This window comes from Pygocentrus nattereri, chromosome 7 (genome assembly GCF_015220715.1).
Source record: "Pygocentrus nattereri isolate fPygNat1 chromosome 7, fPygNat1.pri, whole genome shotgun sequence".
In the NCBI taxonomy this organism is placed as follows: Eukaryota; Metazoa; Chordata; class Actinopteri; order Characiformes; family Serrasalmidae; genus Pygocentrus; species Pygocentrus nattereri.
In genome coordinates, this window is record NC_051217.1 from 23,058,324 (window position 1) to 23,079,376 (window position 21,053).

The 21,053-nt window shown below is 43.7% G+C and overlaps 1 protein-coding gene across 3 annotated transcripts in view; it reads left to right on the forward strand.

Annotated features, from left to right (window-relative positions):
• The window catches only part of fam168a (family with sequence similarity 168 member A), a 74,715-nt gene that overhangs the window by 30,288 nt on the left and 23,374 nt on the right, over window positions 1-21,053 (forward strand). For 2 of the 3 annotated variants that reach the window (XM_017704144.2, XM_017704142.2), the window contains exons 2-3: window positions 14,382-14,504; window positions 17,093-17,184. In XM_017704144.2, coding sequence (XP_017559633.1) covers window positions 14,437-14,504; window positions 17,093-17,184 — 160 coding nt within the window. In that variant the 5' untranslated portion in view covers window positions 14,382-14,436. The remainder of the gene's footprint in view (window positions 1-14,381; window positions 14,505-17,092; window positions 17,185-21,053) is intronic. The other variant, XM_017704143.2, reaches the window with a different exon arrangement.

Below are 21,053 nucleotides of genomic sequence, written 5' to 3' on the forward strand. Positions count from 1 at the left end.
AGCGTCCAACTCACTAGCGCCACCAAGTGCCCTGTATTGTATTATTATGAATGTATTATGAGGCAGTTATATTGTATCATTATTATTATTATTAATTATTATATACAGTACTGTGTGAAAGGTTTTTAACAATTGACCTCAGCAGTGAGTTCATCACAATATACATTAGAACAAAGTCATATTCATAATTCAAATAAACATAAAAACAATAAAAAGTAACAAGAAACTCTTGGTGTCCATATTTTTCCTTGACACCTTCACAGCCGCCACAGAGACTCGTTAATATCATCAATTACATCATGAGCCCTATTAACTGAAGCACTGATTGGTCAAACCAGGAGTGTTAATATTTGAATAAACAAAATTTATAGAATATTTTATTAATAATATATAGGTGGACATGGAGATGGTTGGTGTAAAAGTAAGAAGAAGATAGATAGATAGATAGATAGATAGATAGATAGATAGATAGATAGATAGATATATGAATGTGTGTATGTGTGTGTGTGTGTAATAAAATATAAATAAAAATATTCTATACATTTTGTTTATTCAAATATTAACCCCTTTTTTTTTTCAGCAAATAAACACAAACTACACAACAACAGATTTTGAAAATGTGTCTTAGGTGCCGAAGACGTTCACACAGTACTGTATATACATATATATATCATCATCATCATCATTAACTGCTCAGTCCAGACAGGGTTGCAGTAGCAGTTGGGAGATATAATCCCTCCAACAGGTCCTAGGACAACCCCAGGGTCTTGTCCCGGTAGACTGTGCTTCTGATACATTTAGGCCTGTCACAGTAAGTTTAGATGATTGCAGTTGTTATTATTATTTATAACAATATTACATATCCACGGGTTAGTGGATGTACATTAAAAGGTTATGACTGAATTTCATGTAAAGATCAACCGTCCTGTGGTGTCCTACACATTTCGGCCTGTCACAGTTAATCACAATTATTCGAGATGATCTTAATTACTTTACTGATAGTTTTCCTCAGTTAGATTTTGCAGTCATGAGGAAAAGGCCATTAGGATTTAATAAGATAAGATGCCTTTATTGTCATTCCACAGCGTACAATCATTCCACAGCGTACAACGAAATTGAGCAGCAGTCCAACGGCACTTTACACACCAAATAATTAAACATACCTAATTAAATGTAAATCAATGTAAATTTAGTGCAGCACATCATGAATCGCATGAACACTTGACAGTTGACGCTTGACGGTATGGCTGAACAATTTCAGGAAAAATATGTAATGGCGACTATTTTGTATAAATTCACCTCTTGAATTTATTTAGAATAATAAATTGAAGCAGCTCAAAACACCATTTTTTCGTTCCATTCAGCAGTTCGTCAAAATTCAGCCAACTCGAAATTAAAACAGCCAGAAAGAAAAACTTTTGTCTAAGAAACAAACAAAGCTATAATGCATTAGAGAGCACCACAAATAAAGTTTGTTTGTTCACTATGTAGCTGGTTTTAATGCTTGCTGCTGTTGGAAAACCTTGTATCTCCATTTTTGTCATTTTTCAGTTTTTTGGCATGAACTCACACAACATTTGTGTGAGTATGTGTGCAAGTGCATCATTCTGACAGGCCTACTGATGTCAACATGGTTAAGAAGCCAGATCAGCCAGTTTGGCCATTTCAGGTAATTGCTTAATTAGTTGCATGCAGTGAACAAGAAAAGACAGTTGGGTTCTTAACGGCAGTTAATAGGGCAGTTAATCGTCAGCTGAATTTCATGATCGTAGGAGGCCTGTATCCTCCTCCTCCTCGTATGCTCAGGCTGCGCTGACTCTTTCTGCTCTGAGCAAAATCAGTTCAAACACTACAGCGAGCGTGGAGCCCTGAGGCCAACACAACTCCGCTCTCATCCAGAGTTCCCTCAAACCCGTCACAGACCAAAGCACAGCAGCTCCAACAGCACTGTGCACACACAGAGACAGAGGCACTGCCCTGAGAAAGGAAATATGTACTAAATCGAGCTGCTTCAGATCTGAAAACATCTATAGGTGTTTCTGTCCAACCTTCCACTGTGAGAAGACAGCTCAGCGCTGAGGGTCTGAAAGGATGTGTAGCTGATCAAGAAGAACCTCACTGAGAAAAGGAGGTGGACACATCAAACAAAGAAGCTGAACGATGGACTGACCACCCCAGAGTCCAGATCTCAGCACCACTGAATGGGTTTGATTACTTCAGAAAATCATCAACCAGCTTCTAAGACTGAACTTTGGAGGCGTGTCTGCAGATTCTTTGAGGAGCTGAAAGTGAGACTCCTGGAAAGAATGGAAGCTGGAGTAAAAGAAAAGGGTGACACAGTAAATACAGAAACATTTATATGGTGTTGTATTAAGTTGCTGAGGCTGCTGTGTTATATTGTCTTAAATGTCACTGCTGTCAGAACAAAACCTCGTATCTCCAAAGTGGTAACTTTACAGAAGGAAAAGTCATGGAACCAGAGTTTTTTTCCCCAAGTTGTTTTAGGCCGTTTCTTTCGGTCCATTCACCAAGAAATTTATACCCAATGTAAAGAGCAGCAGGCATTTTCAAATTATGTCAAAAACTGAAAAATGACAAAACTGGAGATACAAGGTTTTGTTCCGACAGCAGCGATGTGTTTTAGGCTTTCCTGAAGCTGAAAAATGATTAACTCAAACTTAATGACTGTTCAGACTAGAAATGAAGTGAAATATGATCACTGATTTTGCACAGTGTTGTGTACAATAATATGTCACTGTTGTTGGAAGTTTTTTACATGATTTGAAAATGCCTGTTGTCCTTTACATTGTCTATAAATTTCATGATAAATGACCCAAAATTACATGGAAAAACTTCTGATTCCATTGCCTTGCATTAAAAGTAAAGCAGGTTTTTTCTTTGCTGTAAAGTTACAGTTTGGACATACAAGGTTTTCTTCAGACAGCAGTGATATGTAGTTTCCTTTTCAAACAATATTTTTACCAGTATTTCCATCATATTTGTTTATGTTAAACTGGTAGTTACTGTCGACCTTTTACTCTCCTTCAGGCGAATCGCTGTTGTTTACACTCTTTGTTTGACTGCCTGCTGTTATTGGATCTGACTCTATGTGTATATACAGCTTGTGGATAATGTTATCAAAGTGTTCTTACAAACGCTCTATTTTAAACGGCAGCAGGCGTAACGTTCGCCCGCTCAGTGTCGTAACACTCCGCTCCACTGGGATTATCAGCTTTTCTCGTTTCTGTTCTTTTTCGACGCTCCGAGGCAAAAAATAATGAGCAGTAAGCAACGGCACCTCTCAGTGGCTCGTGGAGAATGAGAACCGGATTACATAACTGCAGCATAACCACATCATTCCTTCAGAGAGAGAGAGAGAGAGAGAGAGAGAGAGAGAGAGAGAATGAGAGACACAGAGACGGAGAGAGTGAGGGGGGAGAGAGAGAGAGAGAGAGAGAGAGAGAGAGAGAGAGAGAGAGAGAGAGAGAGAGAGAGAGAGAGAGAGAGAGAGAGAGAGAGAATGAGAGACACAGAGACGGAGAGAGTGAGGGGGGAGAGAGAGAGAGAGAGAGAGAGAGACAGACGGAGAGAGTGAAGGAGAGAGACACAGAAAGAGAGTGAGGGAGAGAGACACAGAAAGAGAGTGAGGGAGAGAGACACAGACGGAGAGAGTGAGGGAGAGAGACACAGACGGAGAGAGTGAGGGAGAGAGACACAGACGGAGAGAGTGAGGGAGAGAGACACAGAGACGGAGAGAGTGAGGGAGAGAGAGACAGAGACGGAGAGAGTGAGGGAGAGAGAGACAGAGACGGAGAGAGTGAGGGAGAGAGAGACAGAGACGGAGAGAGTGAGGGAGTGAGACAGACGGAGAGAGTGAGGGAAACGGACACAGAGACGGAGAGAGTGAGGGAGAGAGACACGGCGACAGAGACACAGAGGGATGGAGGGAGAGACCGAGAGAGGGAGAGGGAGAGACAGAGGGGGAGAGGGAGGGAGAGAGTGAGGGAGAGAGAGACAGAGACGGAGAGAGAGAGTGAGGGAGAGAGAGACAGACGGAGAGAGTGAGGGAGAGAGAGACGGAGAGAGTGAGGGAGAGCGAGACAGAGACGGAGAGAGTGAGGGAGAGAGAGACAGAGAAGACAGGAAGACAGAGAGGGAGACAGAGAGAGGAAGACAGAGGGAAGGAGAGAGGGAGAGAGACACACAGAGGGGGAGAGAGAGAGAGAGAGAGACAGAGGGAGAGAGAGAGAGAGACACGGAGAGAGTGAGGGAGTGAGACAGACGGAGAGAGTGAGGGAAACGGACACAGAGACGGAGAGAGGGAGGGAGAGAGACACGGCGACAGAGAGACACAGAGACAGAAGGGGGGAGAGAGGGAGAGGGAGGGAGAGACAGGGACAGAGAGTGAGGGAGAGAGACACGGAGACAGAGGTGGAGAGCGAGAGAGAGACAAAGAGGAAGACAGAAGGAAGGAGAGAGAGGGAGGGAGAGGGAGAGACAGAGGGGAGAGGGAGGGAGAGAGAGAGACAGAGAGGGAGAGGGATGGAGGGAGAGAGAGACAGAGGGGGAGAGAGACAGGGACAGAGAGTGAGGGAGAGAGACACGGCGACAGAGAGACACAGAGACAGAAGGGGGGGGGAGAGAGAGAGAGAGAGAGAGAGAGAGAGAGAGGAAGACAGAAGGAAGGAGAGAGGGAGAGAGACAGAGGGGGAGAGGGAGGGAGAGTGAGAGAGACAGGGACAGAGAGTGAGGGGGAGAGACACAGAGACAGAAGGGGGGAGAGAGAGAGACAAAGAGGAAGACAGAGAGGAAGACAGAAGGAAGGAGAGAGAGGGAGAGAGACAAAGAGAGACAGAGGGGGAGAGGGAGGGAGAGTGAGAGACACAGAGACAGAGAGTGAGGGAGAGAGACACGGCAACAGAGGGGAGAGGGAGGGAGAGAGAGAGACAGAGAGGGAGAGGGATGGAGGGAGAGAGAGACAGAGGGGGAGAGAGACAGGGACAGAGAGTGAGGGAGAGAGACACGGCGACAGAGAGACACAGAGACAGAAGGGGGGGAGAGAGAGAGAGAGAGGGAGAGAGACAGAGGGGGAGAGGGGGGGAGAGGGAGGGAGAGTGAGAGAGACAGGGACAGAGAGTGAGGGGGAGAGACACAGAGACAGAAGGGGGGAGAGAGAGAGACAAAGAGGAAGACAGAGAGGAAGACAGAAGGAAGGAGAGAGAGGGAGAGAGACAAAGAGAGACAGAGGGGGAGAGGGAGGGAGAGTGAGAGACACAGAGACAGAGAGTGAGGGAGAGAGACACGGCAACAGAGAGACACGGAGGGAGAGGGATGGAGGGAGAGAGAGACAGAGGGGGAGAGAGACAGGGACAGAGAGTGAGGGAGAGAGACACGGCGACAGAGAGACACAGAGACAGAAGGGGGGGGAGAGAGAGAGAGAGAGGGAGAGAGGAAGACAGAAGGAAGGAGAGAGAGGGAGAGAGACAGAGGGGGAGAGGGAGGGAGAGTGAGAGAGACAGGGACAGAGAGTGAGGGAGAGAGACACAGAGACAGAAGGGGGGAGAGAGAGAGACAAAGAGGAAGACAGAAGGAAGGAGAGAGACAAAGAGAGACAGAGGGGGAGAGGCAGGGAGAGTGAGAGACACAGAGACAGAGAGTGAGGGAGAGAGACACGGCAACAGAGAGACACGGAGACAGAGGGGGAGAGAGAGAGAGACAGGGACAGAGACACAGAGAGACACAGAGGGGGGATAGAGAGAGAGACAAAGAGGAAGACAGAAGGAAGGAGAGAGGGAGAGAGACAAAGAGAGACAGAGGGGGAGAGCGAGGGAGAGCGAGAGACACAGACATAGAGTGAGAGAGAGAGACACGGAGACAGAGGGGGAGAGAGAGAGAGACAAAGAGGAAGACAGAGGGAGAGAGAGAGACACGGAGGGAGAGGGAGAGAGAGAGACACGGAGGGAGAGGGAGGGAGAGAGAGACAGAGGGGGAGAGTGAGGGAGAGAGTGAGAGACACAGAGACAGAGAGTGAGCAAGAGAGACACGGCGACAGAGACGCAGAGAGAGAGAGAGAGAGAGAGAGAGAAAGACAGAGGGAAGGAGGGAGAGGGAGGGAGAGAGAGAGAGAGACACAGAGAGAAGGAGAGGGAGGGAGAGAGAGAGACAGAGGGGGACAGGGAGAGAGAGAGAGAGACAAAGAGACAAGGAGAGGGAGGGAGAGAGAAACAGAGAGGAAGACAAGGGAGAGAGACAGAAGGAAGGAGAGAGACAAAGAGAGACAGAGGGGGAGAGGCAGGGAGAGTGAGAGACACAGAGACAGAGAGTGAGGGAGAGAGACACGGCAACAGAGAGACACGGAGACAGAGGGGGAGAGAGAGAGAGACAGGGACAGAGACACAGAGAGACACAGAGGGGGGATAGAGAGAGAGACAAAGAGGAAGACAGAAGGAAGGAGAGAGGGAGAGAGACAAAGAGAGACAGAGGGGGAGAGCGAGGGAGAGCGAGAGACACAGACAGAGAGTGAGAGAGAGAGACACGGAGACAGAGGGGGAGAGAGAGAGAGACAAAGAGGAAGACAGAGGGAGAGAGAGAGACACGGAGGGAGAGGGAGAGAGAGAGACACGGAGGGAGAGGGAGGGAGAGAGAGACAGAGGGGGAGAGTGAGGGAGAGAGTGAGAGACACAGAGACAGAGAGTGAGCAAGAGAGACACGGCGACAGAGACGCAGAGAGAGAGAGAGAGAGAGAGAGAGAAAGACAGAGGGAAGGAGGGAGAGGGAGGGAGAGAGAGAGAGAGACACAGAGAGAAGGAGAGGGAGGGAGAGAGAGAGACAGAGGGGGACAGGGAGAGAGAGAGAGAGACAAAGAGACAAGGAGAGGGAGGGAGAGAGAAACAGAGAGGAAGACAAGGGAGAGAGACAGAGGGAGGAAGACAGAGGGAAGGAGAGAGAGGGAGAGAGACCGAGGGAGGGAGACAGAGAGGAAGACACAGAGGGAGAGGGAGACAGAGAGAAACACAGAGGGATGGAGAGACAGAGAGAGGAGGACAGAGGGAAGGACGGAGAGAGGAAGACACGGGGGGAGAGAGAGAGAGAGAGGGAGACAGAAAAGGGGAGAAAAGAGTGAGACAGAGGGAGAAATGAGTAAAGAAAAGGGAGAAAAGTGTGAGAAAGAAAAGAGTAAAGAGTGAGAAAGGAGAAAAGAGGGAGAAAAGCAAATGAGAAAGAAAAGGGTGAAACGAGAGAAAGAAAAAGGGAGACTGAGGAAAAGAAGGAAAAATTGAATGGCAAATGGAATTGGGTAAGAGGGTAAAAGGGAGAAATAAGGGAAAGAGGAAGAGGAAGAGAAAAAAAGAAAGAGCAAGGGAGAAATGAGAAAGAAAAGGGGAGGGGAAACATGCTAGCAAGAAAGAGAGAGAAAAATAAAAACGGAGGGATAGAAGATGGAGAAGAGACGCAGGCTCAAGGGCACTGCAGCAATGTTCAGTGCAACACATTCACCTCGATTAAAAAAAAAAGCAGGAGAGAGAGAGAGAGAGAGAGAGAGAGAAGGGGGGAGAGTTATTCATAGCCACTGGTGAAGGAGGAGGCGGACAGAGGCGATTAAAATGTAAAAGGAGTGGAGGAATAAAGAGAGAGAGAGGAAGACTATTATTGATTTAGTGGAAGGAGGGATGGAGGGAGATTTAGTGATGGAGAGAGAGGAAACGAGAGAGGAGAGAAGGAGGAGGGAGGAAGAGAGATAGTTGTTTAGGAGAGAGAGACAGAGAAGAGAGGTGGGAGTGATGAGAGAAAGGAAGCCATCTGTGATATAATCTCTCTCTCTCTCTCTCTCTCCCTCTCCCACGCACATGCATTAAGTTAGCATCAGCAGCGTTGCTGTTCACAGTGTGACCTCCTGCATGCATTAAGCTCACGTCATGCTGCAGTGTGAGGCACAGGGAGCCATCTCCCCGGCCAGAGGGAGAAGAATGGTACTAAAGGGATGGAGTGAGTGCACTAGAATGAGAATCGGGGAGTTATAAAGAGACGAAAATGCTCTAGAAAGGTAGTAGAAATGAAGCAAGGACACAAAGGCTACAGCAAAGACAGCAAGTGTGCTGAAAACAGGGGGAAGGGTACTAGAAAGGGAAGAAAGGAACTTTAAAGGGAGCAAGAAGGGGAGGGAAAATGCCAGTAAGGGTACTAGAAAGAGTGAGGGAACCAGGAGGAAGGGCAAGAGGAGACAGGATGGTAGAAGGAGAGTAAGGACAGTAGGAGGAAAGTAAGGGCATTAGAAGGGGAGCAAGCTCACTAGAAAGGGAGCAAGGACACAATTAAGATAACGAGGGTACTACAAAAGGAAGGTCAGTGCTAGAATATGAATCTATGAATATAAACTCTGTTAAAATTACAATAACCACTGTATTGTCTTAGTTTAATGTCATTTCAATGTATTAATGTCCTTCTTTTCCATAACAAACATAAGTCACTAGTAGTGCCGTTGTCTAAATCCCTTAAATGGTGCAGCAGTTACATTCTGGCACCTCAGGAATCAGAACTGCTTCCTAAAAAGGGGAAAACCTAAACAAGAATTTGGAGAACATCTGATTCAGCTTCATATCACTGAAGAGTTAGGGGAGGGTGATGATAAATAATTGCCCCCCCTCTTTGAAGGCACATGATCCCTAAATGTAACTAAAGCCCAGCAGTGAGGCGCTGAACTTTCCCCTCCTCTGCTGTCACTGCAGACGGGCAGGGTCGCCTACAGAGCAGTGCTAGTAGCGGTTAATGAAGTGATGCTCTTTATTTGAGGGTCTCATTTCAGAGGAAGATCTCAACCACTGCCCTGTAACTCAGTTCTAAGGTGCTCTTTTTTATCTGAGGGTCTCATTTGGTAGGGGAAGATTTTAACCACTACCCCTTGTAAAGGGCAACGTGACACGTGAAAGCAAGGGGTGGGGGTAAGTTTAGAATTTAGTGTGGTGGCTAAAACATTGGAAACAGCGTTTGGAGACGTAAAGCTGTATTGCTGATCCGGTTCTCTCTGCAATGTGTCTGATTTTAATAGGTTTGCAGGGAGAGGCAGCAGCCGCTGATTCATCTGGGTCACGCCAACCTGTGTGGGGTATTATTAGAGCTCTGTAGGACAAGTATATCTTAATTTATTTAAATATCGAAAGTCAAACCTTGACCACAGAAATCGGAAGTCTTACTGAGCCTGAAAATGCCATTACATGAGTCTTGGACGGAGAAGAGCTGGACAGCATGTGGCAGTATATACTGCAGGTGTACAGCCTCAGATTTGTTTACACTGGTTCATTTAGAGCAGCTGTCGTCCATTCGCTCCTCAGGGAGCCGCAGTTCTATTCCGTTTCAGTGCTAAACGCACCTGAGCCACTGCTGATTTACCTGCCTCAGGTGTGTTAGGAAACGGAACACAACAAAACATGTGGACCAGCTGGGCATCCCTCAGGAGAGGAGTGAGAACCCACAATACACCCATCAGGCGTAACATTATGACCACCTCCTTGTTTCTACACTTATTGTCCATTTTATCAGCTCCACTTACTGTGAAGGAGCACTTTGTAGTTCTACAGTTACAGACTGTAGTCCATCTGTTTCTCTGATACTTTGTTACCCCGTTCTTCAGTGGTCAGGACCCTCATGGACCCTCACAGAGCAGGTACTATTTGGGTTGTGCTGCTGGAGTTTCTAAACACCTCAGTGTTGCTGCTGGACTGAAAAAAGTCCATTCACCAAAATATTCAGCCAACAGCGTCCTGTGACCACTATCGTCTCTGACTTTAAAATCTACAAGGTAGGAGTTTCTAATAGAGTGGACAGTGAGTGGACACTGTTAAAAAACTCTGATCCACTCAGACCAGCACAACATACACTCCAACATCACCAGTGTTACTGCAGTGCTGAGAATGACCCACCACCCAAATAGTACCTGCTCTGTGAGGGTCCATGTGGGTCCTGACCACTGAAGAACAGGGTAAAAGAGGGTAACAAAGTATCAGAGAAACAGATGGACTACAGTCTGTAACTGTAGAACTACAAAGTGCACCTATACAGTAAGTGGAGCTGATAAAATGGACAGTGAGCCTAGAAACAAGGAGGTGGTCAGAATGTTATGCCTGATGGGTGTATAGGTGCTAGTATTGTATGTGTGAGGCTTTTTCTCCTTCACAGACCGACTGCTTTGTGCTACCAGGGTAAAAATGAATGTTTGCAAGAATAGAAAAGCAAATATTGAGCCGCTGATAATGAAACTGTTAACACGTTGTTTGAGTGGCCACTTCTGAAGGTTAAAGCACTGGTGAAAAATCCAGTTCACATAATGTGTCCTCTGACCCCAAGGCTCAGTCCCATTTCTTCTTTTTACCCCTACCCCTTGTTTTCGAGTGTCATGTTGCACCTTAGAACTGAGTTACAGGGCAGTGGTTGAGATCTTCTTCTGAAATGAGACAAATAAAGAGCATCACTTCATTAACAGCTACTAGTGCTGCTCTGTAGGCGACCCTGCCCGTCTGCCGTGACAGCAGAGGAGGGGAAAGTTCAGCTCCTCACTGCTGGGCTTTAGTTACATTTAGGGATCATGTGCCTTCAAAGAGGGGGGGCAATTATTTACTATCACCAACCCCTAATTCTTCAGTTTAGGGGTATGAAGCTGAAGTCAGATATTCACAAGATTCTTGTTCAAATTTATCCGTTCCACCTCAAACGGAGCAGCAGTTCTGAAGTCTAAGATGCCTTTTAAGGTGGAACGGGAAATTTCACAAGCTAGCTGCCGAGACATCAGCAAACTACTAGCGTTTTTTTGTGCTTGTTATGAAGAAAAAGGACCATAATACACAAACGACATTAGAGTGAAAAGATGATACAGTGGTTATTATACTTTTTAACACAGAAAGCACTGTTTGGAGTCTCTGATCAACCTCCGTTTGGGGGGGGTCACTTTGACCCACCCCTCTACCTCAACAGCAATCGGGGCACCCTACCCCTAGACGTGAGTGCTCAAAACGGAGGACTAAGGGCTGAGTGGTAGGGTGAGGGGAGAAATGTGATTGGGCCTAAATGTAGTTGATTATTGTCGTATTATATCGATGCATTATCTCATCTTTAATAGACTTTAATCTGACGCTGTGTGACTCGCTGTGCATTAGCATAGCTAGAAAGTGCAGCAGCCACCCAGAAGCCTGAATTCTGCCCCTGTTTATAGAAAACCACGTAACCCAGTCTGTTAGTTCACTGAGTGACTCCACATGGGTGGCTATGAGCATGTCATGATTTGGGGATTCAGTTAGCACAGAGTTAATTGGTGGAGAATAAGCTTCCATTCATCTTTCTCTTTCTCCCTCTCTATCTACAGAAGGAAGGAAGAAAGAAAGAAGCAGAGAGTGAGAAAAGGGGAGAGGAAGCAGAAAAGGGGAGTGAGGGAGAGAGAAAATGATAGCAAGAAAGAGAAATGGACTGGGGAAAGGGGAGAAAAAGGAACGAGCAGGTAAGGGAAACAGAAAAAAGAGAGGGAGAGATGGAGAAAACGAGCAAGAAAGAGGAGACGAAGGACGGTAAAAGAGAAAGGCGATAGATATGACCCACAAAGAGAAATGAGAGGGAGAAGAGACAGAAATGGAGAGAGAGAAGAGAAAAAGAGAAAGATGGAGCAGAGAGAGAGAAGAGAAAGAGATGGAGCAGGTAGAGAGGGAAAAGAGGAGGGAGAGAGAGAGGTGTAGTGTTTTGTATGAGGAACACCTTCATTCTGCATTAGTGGGACAAGGTCATTCTGTCAGTCTGATTAATGATTCTACACAACAGCAACACACATACACACATACATCTCTCGCACACACCACACACACACACACACACACACCACACACATCCCTCACACATCTCACACACACCACACATACACACCACACCTCTCTCTTTCACGCACACACACACACACACACACACACACACACATCTCTCACACACACACCACACATACACACCACACCTCACACATGCACATCTCACACACGCGCACCCACACACACACCAAACCTCTTACACACACACACCTCTCACACATGCACATCTCACACACACACACACATTTCTCCCACATGCACATCTCACACACACACACAGCACACACACACCACACCTCTCACGTACACACACATCTCTCACACACACACACTAGTCTTGGGCTGATTCAGTTTGTACCTTCATTCTAATGAGTGGTTAACAATGTAAGCATGAAAAACAGCACTGAATTATCAGCTGCTCGAGCAGAGCATCACCAGCTGATTACCTTCACACACACACGCTTAGGAAGATTATAACATTCACCATTAAAAATGGTTCTTCAGGGGTTCTTTGGTAAAATGGTTCTATAAAGACCACACAATGAAACTCTGATACTTGAGATCTACTGTCCAGTAGATGGTGAACTGGACAAGCTTGTCCAGAAGACGGTTATCAAGTTTGGCAGCATTTCCAACTGAACGCCAAGAACCACTGGATGATAACAGTGCTGCTTCCCATCTGTGTAAAAATCGGCGTTAGAAGTGATTAGGTGATGTCAGAAGTTAGCCCAGATGGCCAAACGATTAAAATGATTAATCATGATTAATCGCTTTCTTTTGGGTAATTATGTATAATCGCATTCTGCATATGGTTCTGTATAACAGAATGGAGCGCAACTATGGATGGGTTGAAGGGTCAGACTATAGTAAAACAGTGAGCTATGAGAGGCTGTGCACTACTGTGATTTAATCATGGGAAGGGTGGGGCAGTTGTGGGCTGGAGGTTAGGGAACAAGCCCTGTGACCGGAAGGTCACCAGTTCAATCCTCTGAGCTGACAGTATATGACTGTAAGTGCCCTTGAGCAAGACACCTTACCCCCAACTGCTCCCTGGGCACTATGGATAGGTGTGCTCACTGCCCCCTACTGTGTGTGTTCACTTGTATGCATGTCTAATTCCTCTGTGTGCAACACAGTTGGCTATAGGTTTTGAATTCTATTCAGTTCTGTTCTATTCTTAGACTCAAAGTTATGATTAATAATAATCAACATAAACAAGTACTCCACCACGAAATGTAGTTCCTTTAGAGTTGGCATCATTGCCAAGCAACCATGGAGAACATTTGGTTGCCCATCGCTGTAAACTGCAGTCATTTCATGAGCCTTCTTGGTGTATAAGAATAAACATGTGATAATAGCGCTGTTTAAGGCGAAAGCTTTTACTATATAAGCGCTTTTTGGTCACCAAATCACCACTACGAGTCTTATTTCACACCAATCCAGCAGCTCCCCTGTTCTCACACTGGGGCTGAGTCTGAAACGGCTCCCTGCTCCCTACATAGTGCACAACGCAGGATACTGGATCCTGCAGGCCAACAGAGCAAAATACAGCTGTGGTATACTCATTAGGGACTCGGACACATCCACACTCAATAAATCATGCACTGTTTTATCTGTAGAGGCTAGAATTTCTAAACTTCCATAGCTAGAACACTGTTTAGGGAGTATGGAGCTGTTTGAGATTCAGTCTGGGTTTAACGCAACTTCTGACTGAAACACGAACAGTAAGTCATACCGTAAGGACTTTAATTCAAGCCAGTAGGCACTTATATTAACAGCAGGGAAAGCTAAGCCATGGGTAACTGCTTCATAACAGAAAGAACACAAATATAGTCTATTACGATAATTTTGCAGAGGATATCTGTAGCTCTATGTGTGTGTGTGTGTGTGTGTGTGTGTGTGTGTTCCTGCTGCTGCTTCATGTCCACAAGTTCTGTAAATTGTCACTGTGTAACTGACCTGTCCAGGCTCTGCCCACAAACATGTTCTTTCATATCAAGCTAGGGTTAGAGAAGACTTACAGACATAGGTCTTCTTAAAAGTCTTCTAAAAAGACTTAAAATCTCATTCAACCTAATGAGAGATTCAACCTCACAACCCTGCGAACATAAAATTAATGTTTCATTTTTCATTAAAGTCTGTTCTACAGTTTCTTGTTAGGCCGAATGAATAACTGACTATTGTGTGATATAAACTGAGTCTGTTCTACAGTTTCTCGTTAGGCAATATTGTAAAACTACCTAGCAACGAAGCTGAAGAACACATTTGTGGACACACACTCTCTCTCTCTCTCTCTCTCTCTCTCTCTCTCTCTCTCTCTCTCTCTCTCTCTCTCTCTCTCTCTCTCTCTCTCTCTCTCTCTCTCTCTCTCTCTAACCAACCCCTTAGTTTGTGCTGCTGCTATGCTTTGCCGTCTTGCTTCGTGTATGTTTTATTTTGCTGTGCTGTGCTCGATGGTGCTTCTCTTGATCATGACCTTGCTCTCCTTTTTGTTTTCTTTTTTTTTATTTTGTTTTTTTTTTTTATTTGTTTCATTTTCAGATTTGCATATCCATTCCTCCTCCTCCCTCCTTCATTTCCCTTTCCTTCCTTGAGAATGGCAGGCGGACCCCCCACTGACAAATACAGTTTTCTCTACCAGACAGACAGCAGCCACTTAAAGAGGTCAGTCTAGTGCATACATTCACCTGCAGAGAGAGAGCGAGTGACTGAGAGAGAGAGAAAGAGGGAGAGGGAGAGAGAGAGTGTATGTGTGTGTGTTGACCCAGATATTATGTTCTTGAAAATAATGTGTTTAATATTCCAGATTTTTTCCTGTTGTTTTCTACTGTTTGCTGATATAACTGCATAAAAGCCAAATGTGTACTGAAATAGAACCTACATAACCAGTAAAACTCTCCTGACTTTGTAGTAGAACCAGAGAAAAACAGTTCTAACCTACAGAACCAGTAAAACTCTCCTGACTTTGTAATAGAACCAGTCAAAAAACAGTTCTAACATACAGAACCAGTAAAAAAACAGTTCTGACCTACAGAACCAGCAAAACTCTCCTGACTTTGTAGTAGAACCAGAGAAAAACTGTTCTAACCTACAGAACCAGTAAAACTCTCCTGACTTTATAATAAAACCAGAGAAAAACAGTTCTAACCTACAGAACCAATAAAATACCTCCAACCTTGAAGTAGAACCTTTGTGGGAATGTTCTAATTTAAAGAAAGAGTAAAATATTCCTGACTTTGTAGCAGAACCAGAGAAAAACAGTTCTGACCTACAGGACCAGTAAAATACCTCTGACTTTGTAGTAGAACCTTTGAATAAATGTTCTAATCTAAAGAACCAGTCAAACACTACTGGCTTTGTAGTAGAACCAGAGAAAAACAGTTCTGATGTACAATACAAGTAAATCTCTCCTGACTTTGTAATAGAACCAGAGAAAAACAGTTGTATCCTACAGAACCAGTAAAATACCTCTGACATTGTAGTAGAGCCTTTGCAGAAATGTTCTAATCTAAAGAAAGAGTAAAATACTCCTGACTTTGTAATAGAACCAGAGAAAAACAGATCTAACCTACAGAACAAGTAAAATACTCCTGGCTTTGTAGCAGAACCAGAGAAAAACAGTTCTAACCTACAGAACCAGTAAAACTCTCCTGATTTTGTAGCAGAACGAGAGAAATAGTTCTTCAGAACCAAAAAATACTCCTGACTTTGTAGTAGAACCTGTGAAAAACTGTTCTAAACTAAAGAACCAGTAAAATACTCCTGATTTTGTAGTTTCACCTTTTGAAACTGAAAGAGCAAAAGCATTTCTTTTGGTTCCTTATCTTGAGATTAGGGTTATGGTTAAACTTCTTAATACATATAGATACCCATAGATAACTTTTCAAGTAAAGAAAAATCCTTTAATGGAAGTTGATGAAAATATTTTATTCTAAGTACAAACCCATTTCCAAAACGTCCAAAAGTTGGGACGCTGTTCAAAATGTAAATAAAACAAAATGCAATGACGTGCAAATCTTTTAAACCCTATATTTCACTGACTATGCTACAAAGACAACAAATCAAATGTTAAAGCTGAGACATTTTATTGTTTTTTGAAAAATATTTGCCCAATTTAAATTTGAATTTAATTCCAACAACACACTCCAAAAAGTTGGGACGGGGCCGGTTTACCGCTGTGCTTCATCGCCTCTTCTTTTAACAGCACGCCGTAAGTGTTTTGGAACTGAGGAGATTTTGCTGTAATTTTGGAAGTGAAATGTTTCTGTTCTTGTTTGATACAGGATTTCAGCTACTCATCAATTTCAGGGCCTCCTTTGTCATATTTTTCATTTCATAATGTGCCAAATGTTATCAGTGGTGACCGGTCTGGACTGCAGGCAGGTCAGTTTAGCACCGAGACTCTATTAATATGGAGCAATGCTGCTGTAATACATGCAGAATGTGGTTTGTCATTGTTTTGCTGAAATAATCACGGCCTTCTCTGAAAAAGACGTCGTCTGGATGGCAGCACAAGTTGCCAAAACATGTATATGTCGTTCAGCATTAATGGTGCCTTCACAGATGAGCACGTCACCCATGCCATGTGCACTAATGCCCCCCCCTAAACCATCATGAATACTGGCCTCTAAACTTTACACTGATAACTGAGTGGTCTTTAGCCCGCAGGACACAGTGTCCATGATTTCCAAAAAGAATTTCAAATCATCAGACCACAGGACACTTTTCCCCTCAGTCCATTTTAAATGAGCTCAGGCCCAGAGAAGGTGGCAGCATTTCTGGATTTGTTTTCTTCTTTGCATTTTAGAGTTTTAATAATTTGAGGATGCAGTGGTGAACTATTTTCACAGCTTTTTTACAAGCTGGTAGTTGACGATGGAGGAGAGATTTTGTAATTGACTGTTTAGCCTAATGGTTAAGTCACTCATTGAGAGCAGCATTCAATCCCCTCATCAGGCTTCAAACGGTTTGTGCAGGTGAATGTACTGACGTCTCTTTGGCTCTGTGTGTATGAGGTTATTCGATCTGTTCGGTCATTGCCGTTCAAACGATGTGTTTATGGTGGAAACTCATACTATTTATCGCACAGCCTGACCTTACTGTGAATTTTTAATGAAGTCCTTTGCTTGAGATCTCTTATGCTCAGTGAACCAATTTTAAGATCACCCATTCAAGTTCATCTTTACAAGCTCACTACACAAACAGTGAAGTAACCTGTTCCTTCTTCTTTCTCTCTTTCTCTTTTCTCTCAGTAAGAGCAGGCTGTCTTCCACCATGAATCCGGTCTACAGTCCCGTTCAACCTGGGACTCCATACGGGAACCCCAAAAACATGACCTACACAGGTAAGAGAGACACTGATAGTCTGTTTACAGAGAGACCATCTGTAATAGGACAAGCCAGCTTTATGTCACAACAGCAAAGCACCTACATCAGGGTGGGTAACCCTGCTAAAAAACAAGAAAGCAAAAAACAAACATACAAACTATTAAAGGTTTCTGCTGGTTTCTGATGGTGTCCAGTAGTCCAACCTGTTGGGTTGGTATGTCTCTGTAAAAAAGGGGTGTCCAATACATCAATCAGAATCTACCAGTCGATCACACAGTACACATTGTTAGATCCGCTCCTCCTTCAAAGTGGCTATCAAATATTTTCTTACTGCTTTTGGTGGCAGGCAGGTCAACGTGATTGACTGAGGTGAAATGTGGCAACTGTCTCTTTAATTTAGTGCTTGTTACCATAGCTACGCTACAACCACTGCCTCTCTAGCAATCTAGAAAGTTTTCATTTATCGGTAGCCAGTTGTTGCTCCATTTTTGTATTTTTTCCTTTCGTAACCTACAATGAGTGAGTTTACAGGCACTTAATAACCCGATAACGGAAGAAAATCAGATTTTGTCAGTAATCCAATTACATGCTCTTCAGTAATCAGATAATGGGAAACTCCGGGTCGAAATGAGTCAGACAGTAATCAGATTTCTGCTTTACAACCAGACAATGTACTCAGAGATGACAACGTGACAAAAATGCAGTGTAAACTTCAAGCCGCAGCTTTTTTTTACGTCACGACGCTTTACCTGAAAATATGAACTTACAAGAATATTTAAATCCTTCATTTCATGTTTGGTTTCAGCGCCACTCAGTGTTTTTCTGCCATCTGGCAACATCCACCGTCTGTTCTCGCACATGTGCAGACTCTGAAAGAAATCAGAGTAACAGTTCACAGCACTGAGAAATCTGAAAGAAATCAGAGTAAGAGTTCACAGCCCTGAGAAATCTGAAAGAAATCAGAGTAAGAGTTTACAGCACTGAGGAGTCTGATCTAGAAATCCAATTAAGAAATCTGATAAAGAGGCTGGATTTCAGCACAGCAGTCAGAGTATGGTGTTTACAGGACCATTTGAATAGTCAGATAACTACAGATATCTAATTATGATGCGATTATTAAGTGCATGTGAACGCACTCACTGACCGTTTCAGAGGACGAGTGCGAGACCGGCACAAAGGAACCGAAAACTTCCCTCCTCCATGCGGAGCAGGAGGAGGACTGTCTTTTCACAGTGTCAAACTCCAAATGCATCTGCTTGATTTGCCCAGTAGCCATTTGCCCAAAGAAGGGGAATGTCGAGAGGCATTTATGAACTAAACACAGAAACTATGACGATGAATTCCCAGCTAAAAGTGAATTCAGTAAGGAAAAGTCCAGACTACACAAACCAACTTAGACCTTTCAGTGTAAATCATCAGAATCAGGTTAGTGTGATTTTTTTTTTTTTTTTTTTTTTTTTTTTTTTTTTTCTTCTTTTCTTTTTTCTCAGTCATTTGCTCTGTGAGGCTGAACATCAGTACAGGATGCTGATGTGCATTAAAAAGCTTCAAAGCTTGTAAAAAAGGATGAGGTCAGCCTTTTTCTTTGGACCTGTCCACTGGAACAGGTAGATCTCAAACCACAAATGTATGGGCACCCTGGTTGTAAAGGTCTCTAATGGTTTAACAGGTGCTCTGATACTGATTATAGATGCATCTGCTGGTTTCCTAATGGTATCTAAAGAATAGACGACTAAATTCCAACAGGAAATTCCAACTGCTACAGTAGGACTTGTACTAGTACTGAGACTTTGGAAAAAACATTTTTTTGATCTTCCCAGGTCAATAACTTCATGACTTTGTGTCATTAATATTTGTTCTATAATCATGGATACATTTAATTTGAGGGTTAATTAAAGAAGCATTCACTCTAGGATAGTAACCCCGATTAACAATTTAATGGTGTTTTCGGTCATTATTGTCACAATAAATGGTCTAATTTTGCTATTTAGCTGCTTTTTTTTGCCATCTGGCTATGAAATGATGCTTTGCACTGTTCTGCGCTCACACACTCACACCAACGTCTACATAGAATCAGATGCAGAAACAGACCAAGCTTCAGTTTTTTGTATTTGTTCAAAATATGAGCAAAAGTACTGGTTCTCTGGCTGCTAGTATAAATGCTAATAAAACTTGCATAACTAATTTGTGTTGCCTTATGTTGAACTGCACTCACTCACAAAGTAATAATCAATAATAATTATTTTATTTACTCTCCAAAACCACCAGTGAACCCACGCGTGTCCTCAGAGTTTGGTATGGAATGTTGATGATGGTGAAATAAAGGAAAATCTGATAATGTTTCAGTATGTTGTTTGTAAATGATTCTATCCTTCAAAAAGGATGGTTGAATCAGCACCTTCTGATTGATTTATCAAGACACGCTGATGCAGTTTAACACCCCGAGTGTGGTCCAGTGTGGTCAGCGTGTCTGTGAGCGCTCAGCAGCTGATGAGTTTGAGTCAGTCCACCTGCTGGTTCTGCTGGAGTGCGTATGTGTGTTGCTGCGTGTCTGACAGCTCTCCTCTCCTCAGTATGGGAGAGAGAGAGAGAGAGAGAGAGAGAGAGAGAGAGAGAGAGAGAGAGGGAGAGAGAGAGAGAGAGAGAGTTTGCACTCATCCAACTGTGTCTTATTAAGACAGACCAGTGGTAATGAACACCATCTGTGCTCATCCTGTTCAATCACTAACCTGCTTTTCTCCCTCTCTCTCTCTCTCTCTCTATCTATCTATCTATCTATCTTCTATTTACTTATCTATGAAAAAAAAAAAAAAAAAAAAATATATATATATATATATATATATATATATATATATATATATATATATATATATGTATGTATATGTGTGTGTGTGTGTGTCAGAACACGGCATTGTTTCTCCAATGGTAACTTTACCCGAGAAGGAAAAAAAATATTTTATCATTTTTAAATATTTTTTAATTTTATATTAATTAATATTAATTAATTTTTTAAATTTTATAATATTTTAAAATCTTTTAATGGAAGTCATAAATATAATTACAGTAAAAAGTAATTACTTTTTTTAGTGGATGTTTAAAGAACAACATTTCATTGCAAAAAATAGTATCTTGTCAAGTAAAGTTACGCTATATTGTCAAAAGTATTCGCTCACCCATCCACATCATTGAATTCAGGTGTTCCAATCACTTCCATGGCCACAGGTGTATAAAACCAAGCCCCTAGGCCTGCAGACTGCTTCTACAGACATTAGTGAAAGAATGGGTTGCTCTCAGGAGCTCAATGAATTCCAGCGTGGACGCCACAGTCCACTGTCAGTGGGATTATAACAAAGTGGAAGCGATTGGGAACGACAGCAACTCAGCCACGAAGAGGTCGGCTACGTAAAATGACAGAGTGGGGTCAGCAGATGCTGAGGCTGAGTGCACAGAAGTCGCCGACTTTCTGCAGAGTCAATCACTACAGACCTCCAAACTTCATGTGGCCTTCAGATCAGCTCAAGAACAGCGTAGAGAGCTTCATGGAATGGGTTTCCATGGCCGAGCAGCTGCATCCAAGTCTTACATCAACAAGCACAATGCAAAGCGTGGAATGCAGTAGTGTAAAGTGCGCGACTGGACTCTAGAGCAGTGGAGACGTGTTCTCTGGAGTGACCAATCCTGCTTTCCGTCTAGCAATCCGATGGACAAGTCTGGGTTTGGCAGTTGCCAGGAGAACGGTACTTGTCTGACTGCACTGAGCCAAGTGTAAAGTTTGGTGAAGGGGAGATTATGGGATGGGGCTGTTTTTCAGGAGTTGGGCTCGGCCCCTTAGTTCCAGTGAAAGGAACTCTTAATGCTTCAGCACCAAGAGATTTTGGACAATTTC